The 21,845-nt window shown below is 36.8% G+C and overlaps 2 protein-coding genes across 2 annotated transcripts in view; both read left to right on the forward strand.

The window, feature by feature from the left end:
- The window catches only part of COMMD1 (copper metabolism domain containing 1), a 174,156-nt gene that overhangs the window by 69,742 nt on the left and 82,569 nt on the right, over positions 1-21,845 (forward strand). The window contains exon 2 of the mRNA XM_025468873.3: positions 10,596-10,877. Coding sequence (XP_025324658.1) covers positions 10,596-10,877 — 282 coding nt within the window. The remainder of the gene's footprint in view (positions 1-10,595; positions 10,878-21,845) is intronic.
- B3GNT2 (UDP-GlcNAc:betaGal beta-1,3-N-acetylglucosaminyltransferase 2) overlaps positions 10,738-21,845 on the forward strand; it is a 180,109-nt gene continuing 169,001 nt past the window's right edge. Inside the window, exon 1 of the mRNA XM_049115918.1 lies at positions 10,738-10,877. The gene's annotated coding sequence lies outside the window, so the exon portion shown is untranslated. The remainder of the gene's footprint in view (positions 10,878-21,845) is intronic.

Here is a 21,845-nt window from a genome sequence, read left to right on the forward strand (position 1 = left end):
TTTTATTTATTTTTATTTTTAAAAATATTTTATTTATTTACTCATAGAGGCACACATAGAGAGAGAGGCAGAGATACAGGCAGAGGGAGAAACGGGCTCCATGCAGGGAGCCTTACGTGGGACTCTATCCCAGGTCTCCAGGATCACACTCCGGGCTGCAGGTGGCGCTAAACCGCTGCGCCACTGGTGCTACCCAGTATCAGTTTTTATGCCATATATGTTTTACACCAATGAAAAGACTGAGACTGTTTAGAGTAGATCAAAAAACAAGACCAATTACATGCTGTTTATGAGAAACCCATTTTAAATATGACACAAACTGATTAAAAGTAGAAAGATAGGGGGTCCCTGGGTGGCTCAGCGATTTAGCGCCTGCCTTCGGCCCAGGGTGTGATCCTAGAGTCCTGGGATCGAGTCCCACGTCGGGCTCCCTGCATGGAGCCTGCTTCTCCCTCTGCCTGTGTATCTGCTTCTCACTCTCTCTCTCTCTGTGTCTATCATGAATAAATAAAAAATAAAATCTTTTTAAAAAAATGGCATAAACATTAAAAAAAAAGTAGAAAGATAGGAGAAGATATACCATGATAACACTAATCAAATGAAAACTGGAGTGGCTTTATTAATTTCAAATAAAGCAGAGTTTAGAGCAAGGGAAATTGTCATGGATAAAGAGGGGCATTATATAGTAATATAATAAAGGGCTCAAATCTTCAAGAAGATATAACAGTCCTTAACATGTATGCACCTAGCAGTGCATTGTCAAAGTACATGAAGCAAAAAGTGGTAAAATTGCAAGGAGAAATAGATCCACTATTGTATTTGGGAGGCTTCATCAATAAGGACATAGTTGAACCAAATAGGTCAGTAACTAGATCTAATTGACTTTTTTTTTAAAGATTTTATTTATTTATTCATAAGAGATGCAGAGAGGGAGGCAGAGACAGGCAGAGGGAGAAGCAGGCTCCACATAGGGAGCTCGATGCAGGACCCAATCCCGGCACTCTGGGATCAGGCCCTGAGCCAAAGGCAGACGCCCAACCATTGAGCCACCCAGGCGTCCCTCTAATTGACATTTATAAACTGTTTTGGTGTGTTAGGGAGGGACAAATGAAGAGGTACACAAGGGGTTTTAGAGCAATGTAACTAGTCTGTATGATATATAGGGGTGGATACATGTTGTTATACATTTGATAAAACTTACTGAATATACAAGAATGAACCCTAATGTAAACTGTACACTTTGGTTAATAATGATGTGTCAATACTAATTTGTTCATTGAACAAAGTACCACTCTGCTGTGAATGTTGATGGCAGGGATAGCTGTGTGTGCACGGGTGGGGTATGTGGGAACCACATTTTAGTTAGCGTTGCTGTGAATCTAAAACTCCTCGAAAAATTAAGGTTTCTTAGTTAAAAATTAGAACAAATGCATCTGGAACCTAGTAGTTTCTAAAGGTGTTTTCTGGTTTATTTTTCAGAGAGTTATTTCCATTTTTATTGAAAAGCCAGAGTCAGAAGTATATGTCATTGAAGCATTCATATTAGGTAATAATATGGAATGACTTTGATATGTGAAGTTTACATTGTATGAAAATATATATCTTACTAAATACCATTATTTATCTATGTTTTAAGTACTGAGCCTCAGTTTGAAATACCACTCTAATAAGCTAGATGCTTAATGGAAAAGCTTTGTTTTGTCTACTGAAGAATAGTAGGAACTCTTCATGGTTTATCTTTAGTGCCAACTGTAAATACTGTTGCTTTCAAGCAGAAGAAGAGATTAATGATTGTATATAAGTATTAAATTACAGAGGTTGCTTTAGGACTAAAATGCTTTGGGGTTGATTAATATCAAGGTTTCCCATTTTCAAATATTAGCCTCTTAATTTTAATTACTTAAATAAGTAATATATTTGTTACTTAATGAGTTTACTAAAAAAGGCAACATTATCTTGAGTTCAGTCGATTATTCATTATTTATTTTATTTTTTACACTTAATTTAATTTTATTTAAAGATTTGTTTATTTTAGAGAGAGAGAGCATGAGCAGGAGGGTGCAGAGAGAATCTCAAGCAGACTCTGTCCTGAGCATAGAGCCTGACACAGGGTTCAGTCTCAGGACCCTGAGATCATGACCTCAGCCAAAACCAAGAGTCAGATGCTTAACTGACTGTACCACCCAGGCGCCCCTTTCATTTATTTATTAAAACAATAGCAGTCATTTATTTAGTTAATGAATTTGAACTTTAGGGAGAGCTTAGAGGGGAAGGCTGTCTTCATATGGTGTCTATTCAACTGGAGACCATATGGTCCACTTCCAAAATGCCTCGTCAACTGGCTCTTTGGTGCTGGCTGTTGGCTGGGAGCAGGGTCCTTATGAGATCATCTCTGTGAGCTCCTTTCAGTGTAGTTCTTGGGTTCTATGAGCAAGCCTCTTACAAGGGACACAATAGAAGTTGACATTTTTAAAACTTGAGCCAGAAAATTGACACAGCACCACTCTGCCATGATCTTTTTTTTTTTTTTAAGCATTTTACTTTTTACAGTAGTTTCAGGTTCACAGTGAAATTGAGCAAAAAGTATAGACTTTCCATATGCAGACTGCCCTCTGTCCCAACATATGCACAGCTTCCCCAACAATCGATATCCTGCATCAGAGTGGTGCATTTGTTACAGTGGATGAACCAACATCACCCAAAGTCCATAGTTTACATTAGAGTTTACTCTTGGTGTTGTACGTTTAATGGATTTTGGCAAATGTATAATGATGTATATCTACCATTACATTATCATATAGAATAGTTGCACTGCCCTAAAAACTTCTGTGTTCTGTTTATCCCTTCCTTTCCCCCACCCCCTGCATCCACGTTCCTTTTTATTGCAGATATATCCAAATAATATCCATAATATGGATATATCATAGTTTCTAACCATTCACCTGCTGTAGGACATTTGGTTTATTTCAAAATTTTGGCTGTTATAAATAAAGCTCCTGGAAACGTGTATATAGCTTTTTCTGTGGACCCACGTCTTCCTTTCTATAGGATAAATTCTCAGGAATGCTCTTGCTAGGTCATATGGTGATTCTATATTTGATTTCTTTAGTAAATTGCCAGACTTTTTTACTGTGCGTGCACCATTTTACATTTCCACCAGCATTGTGTGAGCGATCCAGTTTCTCTGTATCCCTGGCAGCATTTGGTCTTGTCACTGCTTTAAATTGTAGCCATTCTATGAAGTGTATAATGATAAATCATTGTGGTTTTATTTATTTTATTTAAATATTATTTAAAAAAAATAATCTCTGCACCCAATTTGGGGCTCGAACTCATGACTTTGAGATCAGGAGTCAAATGATTTACCACCTGAGCCAGCCAGGTGCCCCTCATTGTGGGTTGTTTTTGTTTTTGTTTTTTTTTTTTAAGATTTATTTATTTATTCATGAGAGACCTAGAGAGAGGCAGAGACACAGGTAGAGGGAGAAGCAGGCTCCCTGTGGGGAGCCCAGGACCCAGGGATCAGAACCTGAGCCGAAGGCAAATGCTCAACCACTGAGCCACCCAGGCATCCCATCATTGTGGTTTTAATTCACATTTTTCTGATGGCTGATGATGTTGGACATTTTTCATGTACTTATTGCCATTTATATATACATTCTGGTGAAATGTCTCTTATCATTTGTCCAGTTTCTAATGGGATTGTTTATTTTTTAACATTGAAATTTGAAAGTTCTTCATATATTCTAAATATTTTGTCAAATATTTGTTCTGAAATTTTTTCTACCAGTTTATAGGCTGTCTTTTTCATCCTCTTCACAGTGTTTTTTACACAGGGCAAAAGTGAATTTTGGTAAGGCCAAATTTAAGTTTTTCCTTTTATAGATCATGCTTTGGTGTCAAATCTAGGACCTCTTTGCCTATTTCTGCATGCCAAAGATTGTCTTATATTTTTATTTTTTATTATTATTATTATTATTATTATTTTTTAAGGTTTTATTTATTTGACAGAGACAGAGGGAGAAGGGAGAAAGAAGCAGAGCAGGGTGTCTGACATGAGGCTTGATCCCAAGACTCTGGGATCATGACCTGAGCTAAAGGCAGATGCTTAAGTGAATGAGCCACCCAGGTGCCCCTTAAGTTAATTTTTATTTAAGTTAGGAAATTTATGTTTCTTTCTTTCTTTCTTTCTTTCTTTCTTTCTTTCTTTCTTTCTTTCTTTTTTTTAAAGAATTGAAGTTTTTTTTTTTTAATTTTATTTATTTATGATAGTCACAGAGAGAGAGAGAGACAGACAGACAGAGGCAGAGACATAGGCAGAGGGAGAAGCAGGCTCCATGCAGGGAGCCCGAGGCGGGATTCGATCCCGGGTCTCCAGGATCGCACCCTGGGCCAAAGGCAGGCGCTAAACTGCTGCACCACCCAGGGATCCCTGTTTCTTTTTTTAAAAATCTATCTACTTACTTGACTACCTTTTGTTGAAAAGGCTGCCTTTTCTTTTCTTCATTGAATTGCTTTTGCACCTTTGTCAAAAATCAGTTGTTCATGTTTGTGAGTTGATTTTTGTGTTATTTATTCTATTCCATTAGCTTATGCATCCTTTCTTCTGCAAGTACCACAGTCTTGATTATTGTAGCCACATCTTAAGTCTTGAAATGGGGAAGACTGATTTCTCCCACTTTATTGCTTTTCTTTTTTCAAAATTGTTTTATCTATTCTGTTTCTTCTGGCTTTCCATATAAATTTTATTTTACTTTAAGATTTTTTTCTTTTTATTATTAATTTATTCATGAGAGAGAGAGAGAGGCAGAGACACAGGCAGAGGGAGAAGCAGGCTCCCTACAGGGAGCCTGATATGGGACTCGATCCTGGGTCTCCAGGATTAGGCCCTGGGCCGAAGGCGGTGCTAAACCGCTGAGCCACCGGGGCTGCCCCTCCATATAAATTTTAGAATAATTTTGTGTAGATATACAAAAATTCTTGCTAGGATTTTGATAGGAATTGGATATATACCAATCTATTTCTTTTCTCTGAAGTACCCATGAATAACCTGGCATGCTTTTACTTCTCCTCTCTCTTACTACCCAACTTTTTGTGTTTATTTGAAATTTCAGTTTCAGACCTGTAATTATTAATTTTAACGTTTGAAAATTGTTTTTGGATCATCATGTTCCAGTTGAGTATATCTTTAGTATAATGCTGATCTTTGTTGACTAGGAGACCCGCCTTTTCTCTAAGCTGCCTACTATCAGTGACATAATGTGTCACTCAGTGATTATATTCTAGCAGCAGCAGCAGTTTTGCCAGTGATATTAACATGATGGTTTACATTTTTATTTTTTTACTCAAATTCTCCCTTTCCTCTGATTTTGTAGCCTAAATTACCCTTGGCTCAGAGCCCCTTGCCCAGCAAGGCTAGATCAGGCAAACAAATCTATACTTGGGGACTATTTTTTATCTTTATCTAGGAATTTATGGTTTATGATATACATGAGAGGATTTTATAAAGTAAGAAGTTCATAAGTTTAATTCTAGACTTTAAGTTGATCTGCAGCATTTTTTTTATTTATAGCTATTTATTGGGCTCAGGGCATGATCCCGGGGTTCTGGGATCAAGTTCCGTGTCAGGCTCCCTGCATGGTGCCTGCTTCTCCCTTTGCCTGTGTCTCTGCCTCTCTCTCTCTCTGTGTCTCTCGTGAATAAATAATAAATAAATCTTTTAAAAAAGAATTTGTTGATATGGTGTTGAATGCTTTTTGGAACATGAATTCTAGGAGTTGTGTTAGATGCTGTAATTGCAGAGATAATGTAGACCTTGCCCTCACAGATAGTCTTGTAAACAGATAATTTCATCACACTGAGGTTAAGTGTGATGACAGAGATATTTGGACATTTCTGGAATAGAAAGGGGCCTTTACCTCTCTAGGGGAGGAGGAATATTGGAGAAGCCATGCTTGAAATGAGTCTTGAATGGTGAATAGGAGTTAATCTGGTGAAGGACATTTAAGCTGATGGATGTGAATGTTATGGACGGACATTTAAAGCAGTTAGAATAACAGACAAAGGCACATTGCAAAGAAGTAGCGTGTTAGGATTTCTAATAGGGGAATTTCAAACAGGTTAGTGCTGTGTGAATGGCAATTGCAGGGAGCAGGAAGTTGCAAGATAGAAAGCAGTGGTTCTCCAACCTGTTAGGTCCAGTGTTTCCTTTCTATAGTAAATATTTTCTTTCTTTTTTTTTTTTTAAGATTTTATGTATTTATTCATGAGAGACATGGGCAGAGGGAGAAGCAGGCCCCCTGCGGGGAGCCAGATGTGGGACTTGATCCCAGGACCCAGGATCACGCCCTGAGCCCAAGGCAGATGCTCAACCGCTGAGCCACACAGGCATCCCATATAGTTAATATTTTCTAATGTCCCTTTATTTATTCTTTTTTTAAAAGATTTTATTTATTCATGAGAAAGAGAGAGAGAGAGAGAGAGGCAGAGACACAGGCAGAGGATGAAGCAGGCACTATACAGGGAGCCCAATGTGGGACTCGATCCTGAGACTCCAGGATCACACCCTGGGCCCAAGACAGGCACTAAACTGCTGAGTCACCCAGGCGTCCCCCCCTTTATTTATTCTTAAATAGAACTTATGTATAATTATAAGTCATATAATAAAAATAACATGCATAATTTCTAACAAATCAACATGACATAAATCTAATATAAAGTCAATTTATAAGTAATTTGAAATAATGTATTTTAAAATGTAAATGTTTGATCATTATTGCATTAGAACATATAATGAATCAAACATATTTGTACCTATATGTAGAATTCTTGTGAATGTGCATCAATAAACACAGACTTATATAGATGTATTGTATTGATAACTAAGCTATTTTAACTGGCATTGCCATTGGTAATGAGATTTTTTTCCAAAATGTTCAACAACCTGTTTGTAAAATTCTGACCACAGTAAAGTACAAATTATATTGCTTTCCTTCTTGTAAAATTTGGTGTTTATTAAAACTGCAAAGCATTTTTAATGAAAAAAGAAAATAGATTAATTTCTAGGTTCATATAATTATAAACAGATTTTTCCACATAATGTTAGATGGGACATTACCAAGTCATATGGGACGTGAGTCAGTTTGTTTTGTGGGATTCTTAAGCAGGGATTGGTAAACTACATCTCAGAGGCCATACTGCCAATTTTTGTATAGCTCATGAGCTTAGCTGACTCTTAGGTTTGTATATTTTTAGAGCTAGACCAAAAAAAGAGAGGAATATATAAAATAGTGATGGTAACGCCTTTACAAAATTTGCCAACTCATTTTCTTGAGTATTATAGGATGCCTAGCATCCCTAGATCCTGCTCACTAGATGCCAATAGCACTCCAGTCAGTAGGAAACCAAACACAGCTTCCACATTTTTCAAGTGACCTTGGAGAGCAATGCTACCTTGTTGAGGATCACTACCCTACATGACTAGTTTTCAGTATTTTATTTCTCTCTTACACACTTAACAGATAGTAATATGGGGGTGCCTGGGTGGCTCAGTGGTTTACACATCTGCCTTCTGCTCAGGTCATGATCTCACGGTCCTGGGATCAAGCCCCAAATTGGGCTCTCTGCTCAGCCAGGAGTCTGCTGTTTGCTCTCTCCCTCTGCCCTTCTTCCTGCTCATGCTCTCGCTCGCTCTCATAAATAAATAAAATCTTAAAAAAAAAAGTAATATGCATGATTTATTCTGACATAGGTTTCTTATGTTTGTAATTTTTTTCTTTCCATTCAAGGAAACAATTAAAAGGAAGCAATAATTGTTAATATAAAGTTAACTTTGAAAACCCTCCAATTTTTATTTATAAAAATAAAGCTTTACAAACTTTAATACTTTAATGCTACTAATATCATTATTTGTAACTTACAACTTACACAAGACTTTTTACAATTGACCATAACCACTATAGCAGGCAATAGACAGCTCTTGGAAACCTTAACACAGGGAAGTCATAGTATCCTATTGACATTTCATTTATTTTTTTCTTTTTTAAAGATTTTATTTAGTTATTTATTTTAGAGAGAAAGAATGAGCATGAGAAAGAGCAGAAGGAGAGGGGCAAGCAGGCTCTGCACTGAGCACCAACTCTGAAGTTGGACTTGTTCTCATGACCCTGAGATCATAACCTGAGCCAAAATCAGGAGTCAGAGGCTTAGGCAACTGAGCCATGCAGGCACCCTGACATTTTAGATAGATTACTTTGGTGAGGTATAGAAGATAGACTTTAGGAGGTACAAAGTACAAGCCTAGTTTAGGTACAAGATAGTGATTGCTCTCAAGTACTCGATACTAGGTAGTAGGGACAGAGCAGAGGAGGCACATTATTAGAGAACTGTTTTGATATAAGAATTAATAGAAGTTGATGAACGAAATGTTGTAGGCTTAGTTCTTAATTTTTGTTGCTCATTAGATTAGAAGTATTTGGAAAGCTTTTAAACAATGCCAATGCCTGGGCCCTGTTACATATTTAGAATTCAGAATTTCTGAGGTAGAGTCTGGGCATTGATATTTTAAAAATGTACCTCATGGAGTGGCTGGGTGGCAGAGTTATTTAAGCATCGGACTCTTGGTTTCCATTCATGTCATGATCTCAGAGTTGTAGGATTGAGCCTCGCTTTAGGCTCTGTGCTCAGCGTGGAGTCTGCTTAAGATTCTTTTTCCCGTTCCATCTGCCCCTCACCCTGCTCACTTGCATGTACTCTCTTTCTCTCTCAAATAAATAAATGAATCTTTACCAATAAAAAGTGCTTCATGAGTCTAATGTGCAGCCAGTGTTGAGAACCACTAATTCCAGTTGTGGCAGAGAAAGAAGCATCAGGAATAAGTGAGTACCAGGCTGCCAACTGAGGCTACTGGTGGATAGAGGTGACATGCCTTGAGCAGTGTCTGTTCCATGGTGTAGCTATTGAGATATTTCTTGAATAAAGAAAATTGTTGACTTTGAACTCAAACCACAGTCAGTTCCTTATTTAATTTCTGATGATTCTAAATTTGGATGTTCAAGATATCATTGACTGGGACCCAACCAAAATTAATTCTGTCACAGGTGAGGTTATATCAAAATAGATATCTTCATATAATTTGGGAAGAATGATATGAATCACCTATGTTATGAAGCAACGTGCTAGTAGAATAATTTGGCTTAATTATAGTACATTATACAAATTGATGTTTCTGTTGGGTGGCTTAAATAGAGAATTTGGGTCCCCGGACCTGGTAAATTGGCAGGTATTCAGTAAATGTTTATTGAAATATAAAGTGAAATATCTTTACCAGAAGGTTGTTATATTTATCATACAGTTTTGTTTTTACATTAATGGAAGAATGAAAGGCAGTATGTTTGTCTGTCTGCCCCAGTCCTACTTCCTCTACCTATACTCTACCTATACAGTCTTCCTTACACTCCTCTCTTCTCACTGCTACTGCCCAAGTTTAGTCAGGACTATTGGTTCTAAATAATAGGCATATAGCTTAAACTATCTTGAATAGTAAATTGAGTTTTTTGGTATCTGAAGGTGGAAAAAATGCTGAAATAGCATACACAATTGAAGAAATGTTTACAGGAACAGGTTTACAGGGCCTTGGAGATTATAGAGCAAGGAATTCACTCCCTTAGAACCCACTCTCTTGTCTTCATTCTTTTTATTGCAGGTAGGCTTTTGCCAAAAGATCAAAGAGAGCAGTCTGCATCCTAGTCATATATTCTTCTGATACTATGACCCCAAGAGGCAAGACTGTTTCTTCTCCTACTCTAAATTGGGAGATTGATTTGGATCAGTTGTTGTGTCCAGAGAGAGGAGGATACTATGCTTTGTCTGGTTTGGAGCTCATACCAGTCCCAGTGGCCAGGAGAGGATAAGGATATACCAAAGAAGAGGCAAGGAAAATCTTGAGACCAAACCATTAATAGTCACTGTCCTCTCTAAGGCTCCATTGCGACAGACATTTGATGATTTTCTGCTTCAGTTTATATAGCAGCTCACTGTTCTCAAAACAGCAATGGCAATTAAATTTTAAAAATTTATGGAGAAAAAGAACTATTATTGTGAATGAGCCATTTGGCTAAAGATGGACTTAAACAACTGACATAATACATTCCTTTAACAGAATTTACTTAGTGCTTCTATGGACAAGGCATTATACAATTATAGTATATCAAACCAAGCCTGGCTATAAGCCATTGTGAAATTATGTAAGATTTCCTCAGAGGATGAATTAATTTATATTCTTGTTTTATTATTTAGTTTATAAATTTTTTAAAATTATTTTTTCACCATGGAATTTAATATTTCAGAATTAGATTCTAGTTATTGATACAGAATTTGAGTGACATGGAATTTTTAACAGGTAGCTTTTCTGATACTAGATACTTGTAAAAAGAATATTTTTTTTCTTTTAAAGAGCTTATTCTCATTACTGTCATTGATGACCCTTCTTGAAAGCTTATTCAGTGATTAAGAATCATTCAAAATATGACCTGCAGTTAAGAAGCTGGGTTTTTTTCTAGTTATTTATTACTTTATTACTTTTTCTGTCATTCTAGTCGATTGCATCTGCAGACATGGATTTCAACCAGCTGGAGGCATTCTTGACTGCTCAAACCAAAAAGCAAGGTGGGATCACATCTGACCAAGCTGCTGTCATTTCCAAATTTTGGAAGAACCATAAGACAAAAATTCGAGAGAGCCTCATGAACCAGAGCCGTTGGGACAGTGGGCTTCGGGGCCTGAGTTGGAGAGTTGACGGCAAATCACAGTCAAGGCATTCAGCTCAAATACATACCCCTGTTGCCATAATGGAGCTGGAAATAGGAAAAAGTGGACAGGTAAATCAAATTTCACTTTCCTTTTGTAAACTCTGTTTCCCATTACATGTTAGCAATATGTCCAGATTGATTTTATGTAACTGTCTTTTTTGCAAGATAATAATAGGAAAAACTCTTTTCCTAGAATCCCTTTTCAGAGATAGAATCATCTGAAAATTTGGATATTCCCAGTTGTGGATAGAATCTGGAAACCAACCTCATGGTCCTGGCATCTATCTCAGAAGAATAAAATAGATCATTGAGGTGATTGAACAGAAGTTGGCCACTACTCCGTTTTGGTTAGATCTCAGAATTCTTGGCATTTGGTCGAATCTCCAAAGCAATGATAGAAATACTAAATAAAGACCAAGAATTGAGATTAAACAACACAGAGTAAAACTGTCTCACCCAGTCATCTTTATTATTTGTGCTGCTGAAGCGAGCACACCCAGTTATCTTTATTGGCAGTGTATCTTAATTGTAGTAATATATTTGTTCCTAGAGACCTTAAATGTGCAATCTCTGTCCTTAAGGCTACAAATAATTTTTAATTTGATCTTAATTACTTACAAAGTAGTTCCTTTTTTTTCTTGAAGTTTCCATAGTCATTATAGCGATAATTTTGGCATCTACATTGTTTTTCTTGAAGTCATTCAGTTTGTGCTTCAGATGATTGCCAGATCAGACTTTTAATAACCTGGTGTATGCCTTTTGGGAAAAAGGGGGAAAAAAAAAAAAGCAGCAGCCATAATTAGGAAGAGAAAACCCAGATCACTGAATTAGCTAACCAGATTTATTTTCAGATAAATAATCAAATAAGTGCTTCTATTACATCGTATAATAGAAATTAATTTTTCTTCTAGAGATGAGAGCATTTTTTTTTTAGTTGTCCATTTCCCTCACATATTCCTTAAGTTTCTTAGGAGTTTTCAGTGTTTATAGTTTTATAATGACACTAGTTTTAATTTAAAAGGTAATTCCTTTAAAAAAATAATTTTTTTTCAAAATACATTTGGAGAATCTTTTATACAGTTATTGTAAAATAGTGCTATTGCCTTTATTGACTTTGGTTTGTCTGACCCTAAAGTCCATTCTCTTAACCATTGTCTTACATGGCCTTCCTTTTACTGTTCCTAGACCAAAAATCTGACAGATAAGAAAGGTGTGATAACATGTAGATATCTAAGTTTCACTAACCATTTGTATAGGCTATTCATTTTTTATTTGGCAATAGTGATTATTTCATTTTTTTGTTTTTTAGTATAGAACAATTTTGTCAATCTGTAAATCTAAACATCACTACAAATAATTTGTTGACTAGCTTCAGGGACATTTTATGACCAATTAGAACAAGTCGGTAAGTTTTTTTAGGTAGCCAGATAGTTTTTGCTTGGCAACCATATATAGTGTCTGTCATAAGTACTCAACTTTGTTGTAGCTCAAAAGCAGCAACAGACAATGTATAAATAAATAGTCATTGCTATTGCTAGAAAGTTTACCTGTCATAATATAATCAACAAATCTTAGAAGTCAGAGAGTCCTTAAGCACTTAGCCAATGAGGTAGTATATCCCCATTTTCTAGAGAAGGTATCTGAGGTAGATTTATGACTGCCTTTAAACAGAGGTAATATGTGGTAAAATGAAAACAAAAATGGAGATCACTAAACTGATTTTTTCCAAAAACCATTGACACTAACATTTAGGAGCCAAAAAAACATGTTAGTAATATAATATGGTAGTAAACAGCATTGATACTGAAATTGCTCTTTAACCCACAAAATCCTTTGGGTGCAAATATATTCTTGAATCAAGAGAAGTTGTAAAGAAAGAAGTAAACAGTAATACAACCTAGGCTGGCAATAAAATATACAGCTCAATCCTACAGGATTTTTTTTGTGAAAAGAGTATCAAAAAATTGAATATGCCCCAAACTAAGTTCCTCATATATTTCCCAAACCTGTTGCTCCTTCATTTTCTTTTTCATCTCAGTTAGTGACACCTCCATTCTTCCAATTTATGTCTTTTCTTTTTCTCACACCCACATCCATTCCATCATCAAATCCTGTTAGGGTTAATTATAAAATACAGCTAAAGTTTTACTGCTTCTCACTACTCCCCCCTATTCTGTTCACATCTCCAACACTTGTGTCTTAGATCGTAACAACATCCTCTCAACTGGTCTGTTTGCATCTGCTCTCTATCTTTAATTCTCAACACACAGTAGTATATCAACAGAGTGTCTCTCTTAAAGTATAAGTCAAATAATGTGTATTCATGGCTCTCATCTCACTAGTGGCTTGCTATCTCAATCAGATTAATAGGTCTTTCTCTCACTCACTCTTCTCCAACTAGACCTAATGGCCTCCTTTGCTGATTTGTGGAACATGCCAAGCATGCTCCTTCTTTACGATCTGTGCATTTGCTTTTCCTTCTCTCTGGATTGATCTTCCCTCAGATATCTGTAATAATAGCTTTTCTACTTTCCTTACATTTTTTTCCCCCCAATTCACCTTCTCAGTAATGCTTTCACTGGGCACTTCTCTAAAAGTTCAGTCCTCCGCTTCCTGCTTTATTTTTTAAAACTTCATTGAGCTATAATATCCATACAGTAATCTGTATGCATTTGAAATACTCAATTTGATTAATTTCGGCTGGTGTATAAACTTGTGACATTACCACTATAGTCAAGAGACAGATTGTGTCTATCAGCCCCCAGAAGTTTCCTTGTGCTCCTTTATAGTCCATCCCTCTCTCTACCCCAATTCCTAGGCAACCAGTGATACACTTTTGTTATCATAAATTAGATGTTTTTTCTGTATTTTTTCTTCCTGCTACTTATTCTAACTGGTATATTGTATATTTTGTTGTACTTTTTTTTTTTTTTTTTAATTTATGATAGTCACAGAGAGAGAGAGAGAGAGAGAGAGAGAGAGAGGCAGAGACATAGGCAGAGGGAGAAGCAGGCTCCGTGCACCGGGTGCCCGACGTGGGATTCGATCCCGGATCTCCAGGATCGCGCCCTGGGCCAAAGGCAGGCGCCAGACCGCTGCACCACCCAGGGATCCCTTTGTTGTACTTATTAATCTTATCTTGCCTGTGCTCCACATTAGCATATAAGGCGGCAAGAGTTTTTACTGTTTTGTTCACTGATATATCCTCAAGGCCGAGAATGCTGTCTGGGACACCATGTTCAGTAAATATTTGTTGAAGGAATGAATGAATCCCATAATCCATTTTTTACTAAGAATCTAGCATGTGTCAGACTCTGTATAGGTGTTGGGGATATATCAGTGAATAACATAGATGAGTCCTTTATCTTATGGAGCTGACAGAAAAAGAAAAATAGTAGTAATTAGTGTAAAAAAGTATATCAGAAACTGAAGAATCTTACCAAAGCTCAGAAGAGGGAATAGCCCTCTTTACCCAGGAAGTTGAGGAAGGCAGTTTGGAGCAGGTAACATTTGCATTTGATTTCTCTGACAACTTCAGCTCTCCTATTCAGAGCTGAGAGTCATCACTAAGAAAAGTTGGTACAGGCAGTACAGATTCTTTAGAGTTTATGAACATATCTTTTCATTTAACAGATAGGTGCGACCTTTGGTAGGGTTTAGTACAGGTTCCTGATGATTGGCATTTCTTTTTTTACCACTTCCTACATGTTGGTTTTCCAGTTTCTCAACCCACAGGCAGTAAGAAGGTAGCAAGAAGTAAATTGGCAGAAAAGTTATTGCAAGCAAAAGCAAGATTCATTTAGTGCAGTGGTCTCAGCATCACTGAATATCAGACTTACCCAGGGAGCTTTAAAACATTATGAAGGCCCAGATCCACCTCAAAGTAAGGGGCTACTGCTTTAGCTTGAGTGAGGAAAGGCTTTCTAAGGAGGCAGACTGATCTGGAAACACAAAAGGCAGAGGAAACAGCAAAGGCAAGAAATTGGCTTTGGTAAGAAATTTGGATTTTTATTCTAATAGGAAACCATCGAAAGGAAACAAATAAATGATGCAATGTGATCTATGTTCTTAGGATAAAAGGATCACTTTGACTCCTGTCTGAAGGATGGATTATTGTACAGTCCAGAGTGAAACCATGATACCAGTATACCAAGAAAAAAGTCACTGAGGTCAAACTTGGTTTTTTGCACATTAAAAGTAATTTTCTTTTTTGCTTCCAAATCTCCATGTCCTAGTATGTGGGTAAAAATGGTATCTCAAGGTGAAAACAAGCAAAAACCAAAATGTTCCATCCTTCATTCTGTTAGCAAGGCTAAATATCCAGAATGAAGAGAACCAAAGTTAATACTCCACTTCCAAACGGGGTTATGTAGACTTTTGACAATCTTCATTCCACATTTCTACCTTTGTTCCACAATTTTGACAGTTCTCTTTTTTAAATCTATTGTAACATCTTTCAAAATTTGTCAAGCCAGAGATAACTAATAAAAATCAGTATTGTGCCCCTTCCTCCTGCCGCCCCCTCCTAAAAAATTGAAGCTAGGAGAACACTTAGAGGGAGCTCTTGTAATGGTCTAGGTGAGATGATATTAGCAGAGCAGATGGAGATAATTTTAGCAGTCAAGGTAGAAAGAAGTGAGCAGACGGAAGAAATATTGAATGTAGATGAGTTACCTTCGAGATGAGTTGGAAGGCATGTGGAAAAGGAAAGAAAGTGAGGAAATAGAGATAACTCTGGGGTTTTTGCATGAATATGTTAGTGTAAATTGATGATCCTAGTGTTTAATACTCTTATTGCTAAGTTGACCATCCAATACACAACTTGCTTTTTTTTTGATAACTATAATTAGCCCTTCCACTTGGGAAAAAATAAATTAAAAGAAATTATTTAGTATTCGGCAGTTAAGAAAATGCTGTTTCTAAAAAAAAAAAAAAAATGCTGTTTCTGCTGAAGTAGTTTTATTTTTAAACTCCGAATTTATAAAGAGATGCATTTGAGGTTACTGAGCATAATTCTTTTTTTTTTCTGAGCATAATTCATAATAGGCTTTGAAAGAAATCATTGTTTCTTATGATGTATCCTTTTCTGTATGTATATTATACTTCAATAAAACAATTTAAAGGGGGAGAGAGAGATTTAAGTGTTTGTCTTTGTAAATTCGTTGACCCTGTGAGAATGGGGCTTTGGCACTGCTAAAATACTCAGCTTCTGACTAGTAGCCTGCCAACAGACAGCCCCTGGTGTTGGACTTATTTCAGCTTGTTGCTGTTCAGACTCTTTGGTTCTATTCTTGTGGACAGATGGGGCTCTTGAAAGGAAGCCAGGAAACCAAGCCTTAATAGGACTTGGAAATAATTTTTAGATGTAAGTTCTTTGTACTGAACTCAGGGTGACAGTATATCCTCCTCAGCAATGTTGAAACTGCTTGTGTTTGTCTAGTATTTGTATATTGGCTAGTTGGCTGTGGGCTTCATTCCATGTGTGCCACTGCTCTACTGCCAAGATGAGCGTAGAAGGCCTCTGGCCCAACCTCGCTCTTACCTCTTGTTTTTTATTGTGTAAAATATACATAACATAAAATTTATCATTTAGCCATTTTTAAATGTAGAGTTCAGTGGTATTAAGTGCATTCACAATGTTGTGTGACCATCACTACTGCCTATTTTCAGAACTTTTTCATCATCCCAGACAGGAATTCTATATCCATTAAACAGTAATTCCCCATTCTTACCTCTCTCTGGCCCTTAGTAACCTCTCTACTTTTTTACCCATAAACTTACCTATTCTAGGTACCTCTCATATTAGTGGAATCATACAATATTTGCCATTAGTCTGGCTTATTTTGCTTAGAATAATACCTTAAGATTCATTCATGTCACAGCATGTGTCAGAATTTCATTCCTTTTTAAGGCTAAATAATATTCCATTATATGTATGTACTAGATTTTATTTATCCATTAATATATTGATGGACATTTGAGTTGTTTCCACCTTTTGGCTATTGTGAATAATGTTCCTGTGACATGGATGTGCAAATATCTGTTTGAATCACTGCTTTTAATTCTTTTGGGTATATACCTAAGAGTGGAATTTCTGAATCATATGATAATTCTATGTTTATGTTTTTGAGGAACTTTCAAACTTTTCCATGGTGGCTGTACCATTTTAAATTCTTTCTAGCCATGCATGAACATTCCAAAGTTTGCACATCCTTCCTCCCTTCCTTCATTTCTTCTTTCCTTTCTTCCTTCCTCTTTCCTTCTTACCTTCCTTCTGTCTTTTAATAAATTGCCATCCGTGCCTGGGTAGCTCAGTTATTTAAGTATCTGGCTCTTGATTTTTGCTCAGGTCATGATCGCAGGGTCACAAGATCAGGCTCTGAGCTGAGCATGGAGTCTACTTAAGATTCTCTCTCCCCCTTTCCCTCTGTCCCTTGCACCCCACCTGCTTGCATGTTCTCTTTCTCTTCTCTTAAGAAAAAAAAAATATATATATATATGTATACACATACACACACACACTTATTTCACCAGAGTGCCACTAAGTTGCTGACTAACCATTAATTAATTGCCATCCAAATGGGTATGAAGTGATATTGTGGTTTTGATTCCTTAATGATTAGTGATGTTGAGTATCTTTTCATATGCTTATGGCCCATCTGTAAATCTTCTCTGGAGAAATAGGTATTCAAGACCTTTGCCCATTTTTTAACCTGTTTTGTTGTTGGTGGTGATGGTGTTATTGAGTTGTAGGAGTTCCTTATATATCCCAGATATCAATCCCTTACAGATATATGACTTGCAAATATTCTCTCACATCTAGTTGGTTTCCTTTTCACTTTTTAGATAATATCCTTTAATGCACAAAAATTTTTAATGTAGTCTAATTTATCTATCTTTTTTTCTTTTGTTTCCTGAGCTTTTGGTGTCATAGGTAAGAAAGCATTGCCAATTCCAGTATCATGAGACTTTCCCCCTATGTTTTCTTCTAAGAGTTTTATAGTTTTAGCTCTTATATTTAGGTCTTTAATCCATTTTAACTTAATTTTTATATATGGTATAAAGCCATTCTTAGCACTTTTATATGGATTTTAAGAAATGATTTCTCAATTGGAGAAGGAGAGAGTGAGACTTTTGAACTTGGAAGTTAAGTTTCAGGTTTCTCATTTTTCTGAGATAGCTCTATGTGTAGTTAATTAAAGGGAGCTTAGTAGTACCCTCAAGATGCAAGTAACATTAAATATGAGTGGCAGTCAATAGGAACCAGCTCAGATTAACTGCTGAATAAATTCAACTTCCTATTTATTGCTAGGGTTATTAATGTAAGTAGATTAGAGGAAGTCAAAAAACAAAGGAAGTATAGCTGGATTTTAATAAGTCATTTGATATTATGGTTACAGTAGAGAAGCATGAACTGAATTATGATGATAAAGCTAGTGAGTACATAGCTAAATGAGTGGTCACATCCAAACAACGTGTGTGTGTGTGTGTGTGTGTGTGTGTGTGTGTTTATTTATTTATTTATTTAAATATTTTATTTATTTATTCATGAGAGACAGAGAGAGAGAGAGAGGCAGAAACAGAGGCAGAGAGCGAAGCAGGCTCCATGCCGAGCCCGACGTGGGACTTGATCCCAGGTCTCTAGGATCACACCCTGGGCTATAGGCGTCACTAAACCGCAGAGCCACCCGGGGTGCCCCACATCAAACAATATTGATTACAAAATGAGTTTGATCTGTCATCCTGTTGATACTTCCTCCCTCATACATTCTCTTTGTTTAAAGAAAACAGTCCTAGTCATCTAAGGATATAATTTTAAGTTTCCATGCCCAGTTACCTATTTATATTGTACAGTGCCAACCAAGCAGAACTGTATTTTTCCATACATGTGTGTCCTTTCCTGTTGCTGCTTGGAATGCTCTTTATCTACTCTCCATTTTCACTTGGTAAAAATCTCTCTTCTTCATAGTCCATAATACTGAATACCTCTGTTTTGAATTCCTCTCCAGTTATGTCAGCTGGCTCTGATAATCTGAATTTTCAGGATATTTTGAACTTTTCTTTAGTGTTTGATATAACTTAGATTAAAAGATAAAACAGGGGATCCCTGGGTGGCGCAGCGGTTTGGCGCCTGCCTTTGGCCCAGGGCGCGATCCTGGAGACCCGGGATCGAATCCCACATCGGGCTTCCGGTGCATGGAGCCTGCTTCTCCCTCTGCCTGTGTCTCTGCCTCTCTCTCTCTCTCTGTGACTATCATAAATAAATAAAAATTAAAAAAAAATAAATAAAAAATAAAACAAAACAAATAGAGCAAAACTAATTGTACTTTAAAAAAAAAAAAAAAAAAAGATAGGGCAGCCCAGGTGGCTCAGCGGTTTAGGGCCGCCTTCAGCCCAGGATGTGATCCTAGAGACCTGGGATCGAGTCCCACATCAGGCTATCTGCATGGAATGGAGCCTGCTTCTCCCTCTGCCTGTGTCTCTGCCTCTCTCTCTCTGTGTCTTTCAGTAATAAATAAATAAAATCTTAAAAAAATAAATAAAAGATAAAACAGAGCACCTATATTAGTTCTAACTTAAGCAAAAAAGGAGGTTAGTGGGTTACATACTTAAAAAGCCCAAACCTGGTTCTTGGCTTTAGATATCTCTTGGCTTTGTTCATGTCATTCTGTAAACAAGCTTACTTCCCATGGAGGTAAGGTGATGGTTATCAGGCCCAGACTCATCTTTTCAGCTTAGAAATACCAGGGGATAGAGATGCTTCTCTCTTCCCAGTATATGTGTGTTGATTAAAGACTGATCCTTATTTTTCTTGCTTAGGTCACATGGCTTCCCATGGAGAAGTCACTATTTACAGGAATTAGGGTAATTTAAGCTTACAGTATATCTAGCTCTTTGACCAAGGGCAAGGTAAAGTGTAGATTGACAGCTGATACTACATGGAAGAGGTGAGGAGTAGTTTCCCAAAGAAATTAGAGATACTGGACAAGCAAAATCAATATATGTCCACTACACTATCTTGTTAGTTTATACCTTCAGTATATTTTTAAATGAATTAATAAGGGAGAGAATCCATATATTAGTTATCTACTGCTAATAACAAATTACCCCTAAAATAAGGGTCATAAAAACAGCAAGCATTTATTATCTCACATAGGAGTTGGGGTAGGAATTTGGGAGGAGTTTAGCTAAGTGATTCTAGCTCAGGGTTTCTATTATTGAGTTGCACTGGATATTGCCCAGAGCTCTAAGGATTGGGGCTAAAAGATCTGCCTCCAGGTTCACTGGTGTGGCTGTTCAGAGAGACCTCAGATCCCTTCTGCTTCTTGCCCATAGAGTGACATAGCTACTGGTTTCTTCCATAGTGAGTAATCCAGGAAAGCAAAAGCAATCAGGAATACACAGTGCTTATGACTTAGTCACTGACTTGTACTCCATTACTTTTGGTGAAAAAAAAAAAAGCATGTCACTGTTTTTTGTTTTTTGTTTTTTGCTGGGAAATAATGAGGAATAGAGCAGTATAACAAGTACAGAATTAATGAAGTTAGCTCTTGTTACATTTTAATTTTCATCCATTTAGCAATACACTAGGTGTTTAATATAAGAATAGTAATAGCTGTTATTTATTATATCCTCATCGTGCTCCAAGCACTGTTCTGTGCATCGATTCATTCAGTCCTATTTACCAACCCTCTGAAATAGGTATGATTTTGGGGGCAAGGGAAGGGAAGGCTGTAGATTAACTGTATTTTAATAATTTTAGATTTACACAGAAGTTGCAGAGATAGTACAATGAATTCCCTTATTCCCCTCATCCAGTTTTCCCTTGTTAACATTTTGTGTTACCACAGTACATTTATTTGTAAAAATAAAAAACTAATACTGATATATTGTTATTAGTTAAACTATAGACTTTATTTTTATTTCACTAGTTTTTTCCATTAATGTTCTCTTTCTGTTCCAGGATCCAATTCAGGATGCCACTAAGTTGCTGACTTAACTACTTAAATTGCATTAGTTGTTATATGTCCCTAGTTTCCTCTGATATGTGTCAGTCTCTCATCTTTCCTTATTTTTCATGATGTACAGTCTTGAAGCATGCTGGCTGGATATCCTGTAGAATGTCCCCCAGTCTAGGCTTGTCTGTTGTTTTTCTCATGCTTAGACTGGACTTATGGGTCTTGGGAAAGATTACAACAGGGGTGAAACGCCTTCCTCATCACACCATACTCTAATAGGATACATGCAATTCACATGACCTGACTGTTGATGTTAACTCTCATCACACATTAAGGTAATGTTTACCAAGTCTCACATTGTAAAGTTAACCATTTTTCCCTTTCCCTACTCTGTTCTTTGGAAGTTACTTTTTAGTATTGTAGGAACTGAGTCACTAAGTCCAGCCCACACTCAAGGGGAAAGGAACTAGACTCCACCTTTTGAAGAAAGTGCAAAAAGAATTTGTGAACATAATTTAAATCACTACAGTACATTCGTGGCCAAAATTATTGATGTTCCTCTCACATCTATAATATACTTGCCCCCTCCCAATATCCTGCAAAAGTCACTCCTTTTATAATATCTTAAGATCCAGGATATCATTATCTAAATTAAGTCTAGGTTTGGATAAAGCATAGGTATAGGCTTCAAGGTGTGTTTCCTTGATTTCAGCTCCTTGAGTACATTACCTCTCTATCTGAAGATCCGTGAAACCAAAGAGGCAAATTATTTGCTCTCTACACACTCAGAATACAGTGATCAGGCTGGACAGACTAAGTTAACCACTGCAGACTGTCTTGTTCAAAAAGAGTGAAAATGTCACAAAGGTGCCATTACTTCATACCACTTCTGAAATATAGCTAGACACAGGTTGGTAGTTCTTTGATTAGAATTCAAAGTCTGGGAATTTCTCCATGGCTCTTAGCTTCTCCTCCTGGGCTTTTGGTTCTACACTTTGAGTTATCTTTCCTTTTTTGTGAAAGGTACCTGTATTTGCAGTTGTGTAGTTTTCTCTATCCATTTCCTGCTTGCAGATGT

The sequence above is a fragment of the Canis lupus genome, chromosome 10 (assembly GCF_003254725.2).
Source record: "Canis lupus dingo isolate Sandy chromosome 10, ASM325472v2, whole genome shotgun sequence".
Taxonomy (NCBI): domain Eukaryota; kingdom Metazoa; phylum Chordata; class Mammalia; order Carnivora; family Canidae; genus Canis; species Canis lupus.